The sequence below is a fragment of the Setaria italica genome, chromosome I (genome assembly GCF_000263155.2).
Source record: "Setaria italica strain Yugu1 chromosome I, Setaria_italica_v2.0, whole genome shotgun sequence".
Lineage (NCBI taxonomy): Eukaryota > Viridiplantae > Streptophyta > Magnoliopsida > Poales > Poaceae > Setaria > Setaria italica.
In genome coordinates this window covers 22,113,018-22,128,258 of record NC_028450.1, presented here as the reverse complement: position 1 = coordinate 22,128,258, position 15,241 = coordinate 22,113,018, and the positions used below count along the sequence as shown (strand labels likewise).

At 43.1% G+C, this 15,241-nt stretch overlaps 1 protein-coding gene across 2 annotated transcripts in view; it reads left to right on the top strand.

The window, feature by feature from the left end:
• The window catches only part of LOC101780568, a 50,343-nt gene extending 36,233 nt beyond the window's left edge, over positions 1 to 14,110 (top strand). For both annotated transcript variants that reach the window (XM_004952427.4, XM_022826324.1), the window contains 19 exons: positions 3,421 to 3,475; positions 4,719 to 4,849; positions 4,974 to 5,483; positions 5,629 to 6,450; positions 7,016 to 7,092; positions 7,932 to 8,391; positions 8,477 to 8,563; positions 9,537 to 9,692; positions 9,774 to 9,958; positions 10,038 to 10,571; positions 10,662 to 10,839; positions 11,122 to 11,264; positions 11,341 to 11,467; positions 11,626 to 11,847; positions 11,954 to 12,310; positions 12,811 to 12,969; positions 13,052 to 13,333; positions 13,572 to 13,751; positions 13,883 to 14,110. In XM_004952427.4, the coding sequence (XP_004952484.1) occupies positions 3,421 to 3,475; positions 4,719 to 4,849; positions 4,974 to 5,483; positions 5,629 to 6,450; positions 7,016 to 7,092; positions 7,932 to 8,391; positions 8,477 to 8,563; positions 9,537 to 9,692; positions 9,774 to 9,958; positions 10,038 to 10,571; positions 10,662 to 10,839; positions 11,122 to 11,264; positions 11,341 to 11,467; positions 11,626 to 11,847; positions 11,954 to 12,310; positions 12,811 to 12,969; positions 13,052 to 13,333; positions 13,572 to 13,655 (4,569 nt within the window). In that variant the 3' untranslated portion in view covers positions 13,656 to 13,751; positions 13,883 to 14,110. The remainder of the gene's footprint in view (positions 1 to 3,420; positions 3,476 to 4,718; positions 4,850 to 4,973; positions 5,484 to 5,628; positions 6,451 to 7,015; positions 7,093 to 7,931; positions 8,392 to 8,476; positions 8,564 to 9,536; positions 9,693 to 9,773; positions 9,959 to 10,037; positions 10,572 to 10,661; positions 10,840 to 11,121; positions 11,265 to 11,340; positions 11,468 to 11,625; positions 11,848 to 11,953; positions 12,311 to 12,810; positions 12,970 to 13,051; positions 13,334 to 13,571; positions 13,752 to 13,882) is intronic.
• Positions 14,111 to 15,241: the final 1,131 nt, after the last annotated feature.

Sequence of the window (15,241 nt, the reverse complement as noted above, 5' to 3'; positions counted from 1 at the left end):
CCCGGTTCTTTTCGAGTTTCTGATGATCCTTGTTGCTCCCTCCATGGTCACAACCTTCTTTCTATCGCCCGTTTTACCACTGACATTCCTGTTCTGTTGAATTTGACTCTTCTGGTCTTACTGTGAAGGATGTGGCTACCCGGCGACCTCTTCTCCGCTGTGACAGCACCGGGCCCCTTTACTCCCTCCGATTTCCTGCGTCCACTTCTTCCGCTTCGCCCTCCGCTTCTTCAGCCGCTTTTGCTACCACAGCTTCTTCCACTACATGGCACCGGCGTCTTGGTCATCCTGGCCGTGCTGTCCTGACACAGCTTAGTCATAATTCCGATATACCACGTACTCGGGCTCCTGATGAGCACCTGTGTCAGGCGTGCCAACTGGGCCGTCATGTTCGACTTCCTTTTCCTACCTCTTCTTCACATGCGACCCATGTATTCGACCTTGTACATTGCGATCTATGGACATCTCCTGTTCTAAGCATTTCTGGCTACAAGTACTATCTTATTGTGGTTGATGATTTCTCTCATTATTCTTGGACTTTTCCCTTGCGTGCCAAGTCTGATACTTTTCCCACACTTCTCCACTTCTTCGCTTGGGTGTCCACTCAGTTCGGTCTCACCATCAAGGCCGTCCAGTGTGACAACGGCCGCGAGTTTGATAACACCACCTCACGTGCCTTCTTCCTCTCTCACGGCGTGCACTTACGCATGTCGTGTCCCTATACCTCCTCCCAGAACGGTAAGGCTGAACGCATGATTCGTACCACGAACGACACCATGCGCTCTCTTCTGTTCCAGTCTTCTCTCCCTGCCCCTTTTTGGGCTGAGAGTCTTCACACCTCCACCTATCTCCTTAACCGCCTACCTTCTGTTGCCTGCCCCGCTCCCACTCCACACCACGCTCTCTTCGGTACCTCCCCCCGTTACGATCACCTTCGGGTCTTCGGGTGTGCGTGTTATCCTAACACCGCAGCCACCGCTCCTCATAAGCTGGCTCCCCGTTCGACTCAGTGTGTCTTCCTCGGGTACTCCCCGGATCACAAGGGGTACCGTTGCTTTGACCTCTCTTCTCGGCGGGTCCTCATCTCTCGCCACGTGGTGTTTGACGAGTCCGTCTTCCCTTACTCCACCACCACCCCACCTTCTTCCACCTCCGACCCTGATCTCTCCTCCCTGTTTCCCACTGACCCGGTGGACCAGCCACCGCTACCGTTCTGTCCTGCAGGTACTGCTCCACCGTGGTTCTCCTCGGGCTCGACGTCCACCGGTACTGTCCCTGACCCTGCGCCCAGCACGGGTTCGACGGTGCCGGCCTCTGGTGCTGCTTCTTCCCCTTCGCCCTGCGCGGGACCGGTGGCACCGCCCGCAGCACCTGCTGTCCGGTTTGCGCAGCCCGTCCGCGTCTACCAGCGCCGGGCGCGGCCGGCTCCACTGGACCTGCAGCCGGCCCCGCCACCGCCGTCGCCGCCTCAGTCATCGCCGGTGGACTCTTCTCCACCGGCGACGCCTACACCACCTCCACCGGCCCCGACTGCCCGTGTCGCGCCGACGGTGTACCATCCGCCTCTCCTACACCGACACCCGAGTCACGTTCACCCTATGGTGACGCGACTTGCGGCTGGTACCCTGCAGCCCCGGGCTCTTTCAGCGATGCCCGGCGCGCCGCAGTTTTCTCCTGTACCCTCCTCCGTCCGCGGCGCCCTGTCGGATCCTCACTGGCGCCGCGCGATGGAAGAGGAGTACGCGGCGCTCCTCGCCAACCAGACTTGGGATCTGGTGCCCCGTCCGCCTGGCTCCAACGTCGTCACCGGCAAGTGGATCTGGACTCACAAGCGGCGGGCTGATGGTACTCTTGAGCGGTACAAGGCTCGCTGGGTTCTCCGGGGTTTCACTCAGCGCCCTGGTGTCGACTACGACGAGACGTTCAGTCCGGTGGTCAAGCCAGCTACTGTCCGGACTGTTCTCTCACTGGCTCTCTCCCGCTCCTGGCCCGTGCATCAGCTCGACGTCAAGAACGCCTTCCTGCACGGCACTCTGACTGAGACTGTTTACTGCAGCCAGCCAGCGGGGTTTGTTGACTCTTCTCGGCCTGATATGGTTTGCCGGCTCAACAAGTCACTTTATGGCCTCAAGCAGGCCCCTCGAGCTTGGTATTCGAGGTTTGCTGCCTACCTCCTGACGCTGGGCTTTGTGGAGGCCAAGTCCGATACTTCGCTGTTCATTTATCACCATGGAGCTGAGACTGCTTATCTACTGCTCTATGTTGATGACATTGTCCTCACTGCCTCCAGTCCGTCCCTCCTACGGCGGATCATCACCTCGCTTCAGCAGGAGTTCGCTATGAAGGATCTGGGTGTGCTCCATCATTTTCTTGGGGTCACTGTTGAGCCTCGTCAGGCCGGCCTCTTTCTTCACCAGCGGCAGTATACTCTTGATATCCTGGAGCGAGCTGGGATGACTGACTGCAAGCCCTGCTCCACTCCAGTTGATACTCAGGCCAAGTTGTCAGAGGCCGCCGGCACTCCTGTGACAGATGCTACTGCATACCGGAGTCTGGCTGGGGCCCTTCAGTACCTCACCTTCACCAGGCCAGATATCACTTATGCAGTTCAGCAGATTTGCCTTCACATGCATGATCCCCGAGAGCCCCATCTCACTGCTCTGAAGCGCTTACTCCGTTACCTCCGGGGCACTGTGGACTACGGCCTCCTTCACCGGTCTCCCTCCACTGAGCTTGTTGTCTACACCGACGCTGACTGGGCCGGGTGTCCGGACACTAGGCGCTCTACCTCCGGCTACGCCGTCTTTTTGGGCGGCAACCTGGTGTCCTGGTCGTCCAAGCGTCAGCCGGTGGTCTCCCGCTCCAGTGCCGAGGCGGAGTACCGCGCTGTCGCTAACGGCGTGGCTGAGGCATCCTGGCTTCGGCAGCTCCTTGTCGAGCTCCACACTCCTTCTTCCCGGAGCACTCTTGTCTACTGCGACAACGTCAGTGCGGTGTACCTCTCCACCAACCCTGTTCAGCACCAGCGGACCAAGCATGTGGAGATTGACCTTCACTTCGTCCGGGATCGGGTCGCCATCGGCGATGTTCGGGTCCTCCACGTCCCGACCACCTCTCAGTTTGCTGACATCTTCACCAAGGGCCTCTCGTCACCCGCCTTCACCGAGTTTCGCTCCAGCCTCAACATCACCTGTGGCTAGTTGCGTCTTGGGGGGGCTTGTGTGTGTGCCTTTCTTTTCATGTCCAGTCTGCAACTCCGCTGCGTCGGTAGTTCAGACTGCGGGGGAGTGTTGGTGTACTATGTGTATTAGGGCCCAATAGGCCCATGTAAGACATCTACATAGCTACCCTCTAGGGTTAGCCCATAATCTAGCTATTACCTTATAGTAATTGCAATAAGCCTAACAAGATACTTTGCAGGCATCAGCTAATTTAGAGATTGAGGTGACAAATCTTGCATCAAAAACTGGGAAAGGTAACTTCCAATGCTATAGCTTTAAATCAGTATTTCACTAGTTGTCTTGAGTTTTTTATTTGGATCAGTGGAATTTATCATCCATCACATGTCCTGTCAAATCCCAGTGCAGATTCAAGTGGCACGTTTATGTTTTGCTGTTTGTTACTATGTTAAAATGGAACGTTTATTCCACTTTAGTGCCTTTATATATGTATTATAAGATTTGCAATGTTTGTTGTTGCCATTTTTCCTTAATAACTAGCCATTCTAGACCAAAGTCACCAAACCTTATATCAAGGACTGTTTGATGCTTATATTATGTGAGCTCCTCATAGACAAACTGAGGCTTGAGATCCGAGATAATACCGGTTCAGGGTTATGGATATCTTTTAAGTACCTTATGTTTTATTTCCTGTATGCTGGAAGAATAAGCGTTCATGAGAGCTTTTTGTAATCATTTCTGCCAGGGTACTTGGAAGGTATTGGAAGGGAAGTTAAAACCTAGGTTGAAATGATAGAATAATAGGAAAAGGATGGAGTAATTTTTTTCTCTCGAACTACGCAGGAGAGCTGCGTGTCATTTCATTAATGTAGGAGAAAATAAAAGGGTTTGGGTAGCCCCTACCCAGGTACAAAAACACACACCCACAAACTCACACACCCTAGCAGGAACAAAACTAAGGCTGCACTAGAAGCAAGAAAAGGCGACCAGAAGTACAGAGTCTACATGAAGTAATTATTTACCTACATGAAGAAGGAATCACTGTTGACAGCCAGCCGTAGGCCCTAGTCAACAATATTCGAACGTGGAAACTTATCTGTTGCATGGAATATTTCTACAAGGGAACTAGCCTTAACTAGTAATCCTCTCTAGTTTACAACTTATACCACGCTGGTGGATCCCGCATGGACAGCTACGGTGCTGCACAAGAATACTTTATATTTGAATGTTTCTGCTAACTTATTCATATAGTTGAAAAATCATATTATAAGGCCTTTGATTGCCAGTTTTTGCGGGGAATTGCTGGGTGGTCTTCCCCTTGCAGGCAAGATCTTGTACTTGGTTTGCTCCTTAATCTATTAAACAAATGATACGCAGCTTAACTGTGTGTTTCAGAAAAAAAAAAGTTTTTCTTGGAAAGGACAAGAGCTTATATGCAGGGCATTTCATAGTTTTAGGTTTCCACTTGATAAATAAAGTAGAATGTTCCGTAACCTTTTTGACTCTATGATTTGTAAACTTCTTTATTTGTTTTGGAAGGCGAAGTAATTGGGTCCTTGTCAATTCCAATTGGACGAGGAGCAACAACGTTGAAACGAGCTCCTTCTATGAGGATCCTTCAGCAATCTTCTGATGTTAAACGAGTACTAACATGTCCTCTTACAAAGAAGGTAACACTTTGTGTTTTCTAGGTCTTGCTCATCTGTTAAGATAGCATATGAAATTCATGTTGCATTTTTATTGACTCTGCTGTTCATCCCATACTGAGATGAAAAGCATATTTTCCACTTGTAGGGTCAGGTGCCTAGTTTTGAAGACAGGAAAAACTGTGGTGTTTTAGTACTCTCAAGCTGTTATGTAGAACGATCTACTCATTCAAACTTCCAGACCTTGAAAGACAGCATGAGCAATGCAGAGAGTGACTTCTGGATAGGACTCAGCCCAGATGGTCCATGGGAAAGTTTTACTGCAGCTTTGCCTGTGACAATCCTTCCAAAATCGCTTAACAATAATCATTTTGCATTTGAGGTCAGCATGAGGAATGGAAGGAAACATGCAACATTGAGAGGTCTTGCGGTTATTGTAAATGATGCTGACATAAAACTTGAAGTATCTATATGTCCTGTAAACATGCTTAATAGCTCTGTGTTGAATACTAGATCAGTGAGTTCCACCAATGCTATTGATGAAGTATTTGAAAATCAGTGGTACCGACCAATTATGGGGTGGGGACCTAACCCTTCTAATGATCATCGAAACGACTTAAAGCAATGGAGCACAAGGGACTGCTCGTACTCATCAAAGGTACTTTTTAGATATGTTGACAAATAGAATCACTTTTTCCTAGAATTAAGAAAATAAGTACAATGGTTCTTTTGGCTTATATCATGTGACTTAATATATAATAATCTATTAGCTCCTAACAGAATTTATGAAACCTGTTGTGAAGGTATTTTTTGAGACTGATCTTCCATCGGGTTGGAGATGGACCTCACCATGGAAAATTGAAAAGTCAAATTTTGTAGATAATGATGGATGGGCATATAGTGCTGATTTTCAAAACTTGAATTGGCCGTCATCTTCCTGGCGATCTTCTAAATCACCTCATGACTTTGTGAGGAGAAGGCGTTGGGTACGTTCGAGACAGAAGCTGCAAGAACAGGTTGCGGAAATTCCTAGAAAAATACTTGCTACTGTCAGTCCTCATTCATCTACTGCATTGCCTTGGACAGCGATGATTAAGGATATGGATCTGTGCTTGCAAGTCCGTCCGTATTCTGAAAAATTAGAGGAATCGTACAGCTGGAGCCAGGTTTGTTCACTAGGTTCTGAGAGCCTACCTAAGCTGCAGCAGCAGCAGTCTTCACTTTCTAGGACAAGCACCTTAAAACAATCAGCAGTACCATCACGGGATTCCTTTCTTAAGCTTGCTGAACTTGAGAAAAAAGATGTGCTTTCGTATTGCCATCCTCCTGTTGGCAATGAAAGATATTTCTGGTTTAGTGTGGGAATCGATGCTTCTGTTGTTCATACAGATTTGAACGTGCCTGTCTATGATTGGAGAATTTCTTTCAATTCAATTCTTAGACTTGAAAATAAGCTTCCGTATCAAGCTGAATATGCTATTTGGGAGGTTTCCACTAAAGGTAATATGGTTGAAAGGCAGCATGGTATGGTCGCATCAGGTGGAAGTGTATTTATCTATTCAGCAGATATACGGAAACCTATTTACCTCACATTATTTCTCCAAAATGGTTGGATTTTAGAAAAGGTATTGTATCTATTTTTTGCGGAACATGTTAGATGTCAACTTAATGGTTCAAGGTATTATAGTTTACCTAGAGTTCATGCATTCTAGGATCTACAGAACAAGTGATTTCCCAATCTTGCAAATGTGACTAAGGGTATACTCCCTCACGTTTTGATAATACAATGATATGCAGCTCTCCTGCATGTTTGAGGAAAAAAAGGCAAGGGTCTCAAACGTCTCGAAACGAAGGGTAAATATGTGGCCTTTTTTTTCTCAACATGCAGGAGATCTGCATACCTTTATTATAAAGAAGAGAAGGGGTAGAGACCCCAAGTACATCCACAAACACCCTTACACGATCAATTTTAGTCTAGAGAACGCGTCCGTGACTAAATTTCAATAACAGCCACAACTCAAGCACTAACATTTTGGCTAAACAGCCTTCTGTGAAGTTTCTCTTTCTAGTTTTTCTTTTTTTTTCCTTTTTTTAACCTGTCTTTTTTATCTATATAATAAATACCACAGTAGGGATTTCCCTACTGTATTTCGCTCAAAAAAATAATATTTTGGTTCTTTTTTCTTTCAGGATGCTGTATTGATAATGGATTTGTTGTCCTTGGAACACGTTTCTTCTTTCTGGATGGTTCAGAAACAAAGCCAAAGGTTTGGAAGCTTTTGTGACAATCCTGTGTCCTTTTTTTCCTTGAATTCATAATCTTGTGTTTTGCATGAATAGTAGTATCACTTTCAGTTTTTTAGACTGACAGTATTGTGTTTCATTTATTTCACTATTTTCACAACAAAACTGCAATATTTAGGTTGAGTAAATTGCATGTAGGTGTTAGCATTTTGGACTGTGTGCTCATGGCATATCAATGTGTGCCACTAACCTGATACCTGAGCCAATCTTCACTACTCATATTCAGCAACAAAAATTTACAAACCAAGAGTAAGGTAACTGGTAACAATAATATATCAGTGAAGGAAATGTGTAGCAACTATGGAGCTACCAGATCATCACATAGACATCACCTAATATGTATACACTTATCCAGTTATTATGGTTCAACAAAATAGTTTGAGATCTGTATAGGGGCTTGCCTTGACATATGCATGATGCATGCTGGCAGATGCCGACAATGTGAAGCTCTCAAGGAAACTCATTTGCACTGCTGTCATTAAATAATTCCCTTCATCTTGTTTACTCACAGCCACTGCTCGATACTGGAGCATAAAAGTTGCTGTATCCTTTTTATTTCAATCTGTAATTGGCTACACAAAGTTAATCTGTATTGTTTTCGTTGGATTTGTAAGCTAAAAATTCTACAATGGCTACCTAGGCTGTGCAGAAAATGCAAGCTCATGGTTGCTACGTGCTACTACTGAATACCACATTTTTCATGTGCATCTGGCGCTGAGCTTTATTTGATAATGTTGGATGAATTATGCTTTTGATTCTTTTGTTATATTCTTTTAATTTCACTTATTTTTGTGAACATTAGGAGACTACGTGTTAGTGTTGAGCATGACCTAGGAGCAAGTGATGCTGCACCAAAGACACTGAGATTATTTGTTCCTTACTGGATAAAAAACCATTCTTCAATTCCACTATCATATCGCATTGTGGAAGGGGAAACCACAGAAAGCTCAGATGCAGACTCACTTAGACCAGACTCGCTAAGTAGAGTGGCTAAGTCTTCAAAATTTTCCCTCAAATATTCCTCAAAGTCCCTTGTCAGACGAGGCACAATGTCCAGAAATATGCAAGTACTTGAAGTTATTGAAGATTGTAGCACAAACTATGTGATGCTATCGCCTCAAGATTACTTGAACCGGTCTTCTGGTATGCGCTCTGAGTCAAGAGATAACAATTTCAGCCCAGCTAGAGTTGCAATATCTGTGGCTGTTGGTAGTTGCACTCAGTACAGTATAGGAGTGTCTCTTTTTGAGCTTGAGAACAAGGTATATTTTGTGTAATGTATGCGTTTGATCTATTGCTTATCTTCGTGAAGCATTAATTCATATATATGGCATCATTCATCTTCAGGAGCATGTTGATCTCAAAGCATTTGCTTCCGATGGATCATATTACTGGTTCTCAGCTCAATTGAAGATGACTTCGGATAGAACTAAGGTATGAGTCTTTATATTCCCAAATTTTTTGGATGTTTGTAGTTTGTTACTCCCTCCGTTCCAAATTATAGGTCATTTTGGCTTTTACTATGTATCTAGACATAGCGTATATTTAGGTACATTCAAAAGCTGTGTGCCAGCCTATAATTTGGTACGGAGGGAGTAATTCATGTTAATTGGCTATACAATTTAGTCACAACCAAATGTTCTGTGCACCAAGTGCATATCATTTTGATGAACTCGTCAGATGTAAATGTGTTAGTATTTTGTTTCGATTTCGCATAATTTATGCTATATATGTGAGATATTAGACATAAAGATGATTCTGCTAAGGATTTTGAATTTTTTACCCATTTGGTAATTTATAAGTACAAATGCTGGCAATTCCTTGGAAAGTGATTTCAGTGTCGACTCCCATTCATCTATGGCATTGCCTATGAGTGATTGATTTGTGATATGAATTTGCAATATAAGTCTACATTTTTCTGAAAGTTCATAGTCCAGGTTCTTTCACTAGATTCCAACTTCTCAGAGCCAAGTGGAAAGTCTTTAAGCTCAGACATATATTTTCTGATCAACTTTATTCTTAAGTATTATTATTGTTTTATTATGTAAAACTAAGGCAAACAGTTTGACTGTCCATTCTGGTTCTATTAATGGCATAGGTGATAGAATGAAAGGCGACTTAATTTCCAAAACATGAATGGATTTTTTATACTCTTGTTTTGAAATAGATTTGCTTTCTTTTTGGTTATTGGAACCTTGTTTGATATGTATTGTTGATTCTATATCTACATAAGAAGTTTTGTTATAGGGTGTTGTTTGAATAGTTCACTATATTCAAACAAGTGTGTCACTCTTTCTTCTCCTTTTAATGCAATGATACGCAGCTCTCCTGCGTGTTCGAGGGGAAAAAAAAGAATATTTCACTACATGCTTTGAACATTTCTGAAAATTGTTAGCTGATAATGCAGGTGGTAAATTTTCTGCCACGAGCACTATTAATAAATAGAATTGGGAGAAGTATTTTTCTATCTGAGTATCATGACGAGACTGAGGAGCTCTTACAGCCATATGAACCTCCAAAAGTATTTCAATGGCGGTCAGAATTTGGAAGTGAACTTTTAAAGGTTATTAGCTTGAACTGGCAGTTATTTGCCTACTTGTTAATGTTATTACTCCACCTTTTTTGATCTTAGTTATGCTTGCAGTTGCGGCTGGAGGGATACAAATGGAGTACACCTTTTAGCATCAATGCTAATGGAGTTATGTGTGTGCTGATGAACAGTGTTACAGGAAATGATCAAGCTTTTGTGAGGGTAAATGTTAGAAGCGGAGCAAAAAGCTCACGCTATGAAGTTATATTTCAGCTTGATTGCTGGTCCAGTCCATACAGGTACTACTCAGCTATTCACGTCAACTTCACATCAAAACTTGTTGCGCTTAATTAAGAGAAATAAAAATTTTGTAAGCAGGGTGGAGAATCGTTCCATGTTCTTGCCTATACGGTTTCGGCAGGTTGGTGGTGACGATTACTCGTGGCGTAGTCTTCCTCCAAATTCATCAGCTTCTTTCTTCTGGGAAGATCTCAGCAGAAGGCGTCTATTGGAAGTATTGGTTGATGGAACTGACCCTATAAACTCCATGACATATGACATTGATGTTGTTATGGATCATCAGCCACTAACGAATTCAAGTGCTCTTAAGAAGGCTTTGCGTGTCACTGTTTTGAAGGAGGGGAAATTGCATGTTGCTCAAATTAGTGATTGGCTACCCGATAACAGAAATCGGGGACAGATAACTGAAAGGATATTATCACCAATCTTTCAGCCATCCGAGGTCGACTATGGGCAGTCATCTCCAGATCTGGATAGTGAATTTCATGTTACATTGGAACTAACAGAGCTGGGCATTTCTGTAATTGACCATATGCCTGAGGAAGTTCTTTACCTCTCAGTGCAGCAACTATTACTTGCATACTCATCTGGAATGGGCTCCGGAGTAAATCGGTAACGAGAATATGCTCTTGGATGTTTGCTAGGCTGCTTTTTCTCAATTCTCATAAATTCCCATTCACAAATATCCTCCTTTCATGACAGGCTCAAAATGCGGATGCATTGGATTCAAGTAGACAATCAATTGCCATTTGTTCCGATGCCTGTCCTTTTCTGTCCTCAAAGGATTGAGAATCAGTCAGACTACATTTTCAAGTTCTCTATGACGGTGCAGACCAATAATTCTCTAGATTTCTGTGTCTATCCATATGTTGGTGTGCAGGTGATGGTCCCCATTTTTTTACAACATTTTAGTAATTAAACTGTACAAGAAGAACACAAAAAAACTGTACTCCCTCCGTCCCAAATTATAGGTCCTTTTGGCTTTTCTAGATTCATAGACTTTGTTGTGCACTTAGATATACCCTATGTCTAGGTGCATAATAATATCTATGCATCTAGAAAAGCCAAAATGACCTATAATTTGGGACGGAGGGAGTAACTTTTTCGGTTTTGCGGCGTCATTCACCTGGCTATTTCATTTTTTTTCTTTTATCCTTTGTAGGTCCCTGAGAGTTGTGTGTTTTTCGTAAACATACATGAACCAATCATTTGGCGCCTCCACGAGATGATTCAACACCTGAAATTTGATAGGATATATAGCAGTCAACCTTCTGCTGTTTCAATTGACCCTATACTGAAAATTGGGTGGGTAACTAATCACATGGTGTTCCTTTTTATTTTTTGGGTCCCCATATTGATTCCACTGAACCTTTTGTTACAGGCTTCTGAACATCTCTGAGATTCGATTTAGAGTATCTATGGCAATGTCCCCTAGCCAAAGGCCAAGGGGAGTTCTTGGGTTCTGGTCGTCCTTGATGACTGCATTAGGAAACATGGAGCATATGCCGGTAGGACAGCCATTGAATTTATTTGTATCTTCATCATCCATACAAGTATAATAGTTTCCATATGTACAAACATACAATTTGCCTACACAATTGTTAAAACTAGTCCTGTGACATAGTCCATCCTTTATATACTGGTGTCTATTTTTTTTCACACACAGGTGCGTATTGCTCAAAGGTACCGAGAGGAATTGTGCATGCGGCAAAGTGCTCTTATGAACGCAGCTATATCTAACATTCAAAAGGATCTTCTTAGCCAACCTCTTCAGCTACTTTCCGGCGTTGACATTCTTGGTAATGCTAGTAGTGCTTTGAGTAACATGAGCAAGGGTATAGCGGCGCTGTCTATGGACAAGAAATTCATTCAGAGCCGAATGAGACAGGTACATTTCTATTTTGTTTTCTTGTACTATGCTTATGGATGTATTTGATTTGCCAAAACTAGGATATGTAAGAAGAATCGTCATGCTGCTGCTTTGTTTTCTCCAGGATAGCAAAGGTGTGGAAGACTTTGGTGACGTCATAAGAGACGGAGGTGGTGCTCTTGCAAAAGGCATCTTCAGAGGTGTCACAGGCATATTGACAAAGCCCATCGAGGGTGCAAAATCTTCCGGTGTTGAGGGTTTTGTACAAGGAGTCGGAAAGGGCATAATTGGCGCAGCTGCACAGCCAGTTAGCGGAGTTCTTGATCTTTTGTCAAAAACTACTGAAGGTGCCAATGCGGTAAAAATGAAAATATCATCAGCTATAATGGCTGAGGAGCAATTGCTGCGTAGGCGTCTCCCTCGAGCTATTGGTGGTGATGGTTTACTCTATCCTTATGACGAGAATAAAGCAACTGGCCAGGTAATTAGTTTTCTTTCTAGGCCAGAGCCTTAATTTACTATGATATAAGAGTAAATTCAGCAGCAGTCCTTAAACTTGTCCCGAGATTCAAATCCTAAAAATTCAAATCCCACTCAAATTCGATCCGAAATTCATGAGGAATTGAAACCAAGTCAAATCCCATTCAAAATTGATAAAAAATTCATGAGGATTTGAAACCAAGTTCAAATCCAACTCAAAGTTTTAGTGGATGAGAGCTCGGCACAAGTTTATAGACCTAGATAATAGCTCGGAACAAGTTTATGGACCTTAACGGGGCAAGTTTAGGGACTGTTATATGCATTTCGAGAGTACCGGGACTAGGATGAAAGCTCAGGACAAGTTTAAGTACTGCAATGTGCATTTTGAGAGTACCGGGACCGGGATGAGAATTTAGGACAAGTTTAAGGACCGCTGATGAAATTTACTCATGAAATAACCTCTCTGATCTGGTGACTTTTTGCAATTTTTGTCTTGTGAAGGCTATCTTGCATCTAGCTGAATGTGCTACATTCCTTGGTCAAATTGACATTTTTAAAATCCGAGGGAAGTTTGCTTCTACTGATGCTTATGAGGATCATTTTGTACTTCCTAAGGGGAAGATTCTTTTAATTACTCATAGAAGAGTACTATTGCTTCAGGTAAGACAATTTTTGCTCTTGTTATGCCATGTTTTTCACTTGTCAGTCAAATTTTATTACATGTTTGCATGCTTGGTTTCAGCTACCAATGATGACCCAGCGTAAGTTCAATCCTGCAAAGGATCCTTGCTCAGTAATCTGGGATGTATTATGGGATGATCTGGTAACGGTGGAGATGACCCATGGGAAAAAAGACCCTCCAGGATCGTTGCCTTCAAAGCTTATTTTGTACTTGAAAGCTAAACCTTCAAACTCAAAGGAAGTTGTTCGTTTGGTCAAGTGTAATCGTGGTTCGGATCAAGCAACTATCATTTACTCTGCGATTGACAGAGCTTATAAAGCTTACGGTCCAAATTCAATAAAGGTATAAAGTAACTTGTATCTTTTAAACTGAAACCACACAGTTATCCATATAATGGAACAGCATGACTATGTATGAAGTTTGTTATTTGCCTAGTCTATTCTGGGAGTAAAATGTTTTTCCTTGCTCTCAAGTAAATTTATTTTTAGTGAGTCTCACATAATCCGTATCTGTATATTAGTATCTTTTGCTTTACTGCTCCACGGTTTGAATAACCTGACCATTGCCCTTGACATTTCAGGAATTATTGAGATGGAAGGTACCAAGACCATATGCCCCTCGCAATAATAGTGGTCGAAGTTTCCAAGACTTGACATTTGGTTAAAAGATTAAGAAACTTATGTTATGCTAAAAATGTAGAAAATTGTGTTATGGATAAGTGTTAATAGTATGATACAAGCAACATCCTCCTAGATTGAAGGTAAGCGCACTTGAGTGCCTTTTCTCAATAACACAAAATGTATCACTGCACTGCTAACAGTATGGTGTGTTGTTTGGCTTCACAAAGGAAAAAAAGAATTGTTTCCTTAATTGTGGTTCTTTGCTTTGCAGGTATTTTAGGTTCACACATTGAGTGGTTAGCATGTTAATGAGGCAGTTTATTACATATATACGGTAGGGACCAGGATAATTTTTTTTCATGTAAATAGTTTTTACATATCTGTGATCAAGAATTCTTTGATGCTGATGTAAATGATGACCATATCTGTGATCAAGAATTCTTTGATGCAAATACTGCAACATTTCTGGCTACTGTTCTTGATGCAAATGTTATTCTGATGACTCCTTTCCATGTTTGGATGTAGCTATAATAATACCAATAGAATTCTGGACATTTAATAGTCCCAACCACCTACTAGCTAATCCATTAGTTGCTGGATCCAAACACTTAGTTAGCTAGCTAATTTTAGCCATGAACTATTAGCCGGTTAACGGTTAACTGCTAATAAATCCAAATAAACCATAAAGAAAGTGAAAAGTGAATGTAAATACAGATTAGACACCGACCATAGCTCAAAATAGGAGTATGCAAGACATTTTCCATTTAGGGAAAAAAACATAGGTAGTTAACGATTAACTGCTAATAAATCCAAATAAACCATAACGAAAGTGAAATGTATGTAAGACATAAATTCCTTTTTCAAAAAAGAACATAGGTCAGGAACTGATTGTGTGTGTTATTTGGTGTTTGGTTCGTGCGCACACCGTGGAATCCGATAACGGCGCTATACAAAGTGGATACCGCTTGAATTGAAATCCCCTCGTATCGCACGTTGTAACGATTAGGAGTAGCGAATGAGGTGATTCCAATGTGTTTGGCAAAACAAGTAAATAGGAGCGGGGTCCAAAGCAGTTGTAACGATTAGGAGTAGCCCATGTGACGATTCCAATGTGTTTGGCAAAACCAGTCTAATTAGGAGTAGCATATGAGACGATTCCAATGTGTTTAGCAAACCAGTCCAAAGTAGGTAGTTTCGTGGGAAGAGTCGTAGTGGTATTAAAGAGAAGAGTAAAAAAAAAAATTAAATGTCTATGGGCTGCTTATAGTGTTATGGGTGGGTGGTTTTTGTTATCTTTTTTGCTAGGAGGCTGAACGGAATAGTATAATCGCTGTCGCCCTGATGCCCCGGCTCGATCTGCACGTTCAGTGTTAGCTAATGTGCCGCCTTGGAGCAGCCCCTGCACGTCTACACCTACGCGCACTCGAGCCCCACCTGCTATCGCCGCTGGCAACCTATTGAGAACGAAGTAGAAGCAGAGCTCGAGCTCGCGGCTTTGGACCGCACCGACGGTGCCACTGCCGGAGATGGGCCAACACTAATGGTAGCTGTGCAAGAGCAAAGCACCATCTCACCTGGAGCAGAAAGGAGTGGGGAGGCGACATGGAGCGGCGTGATCTGGCCATGGTGC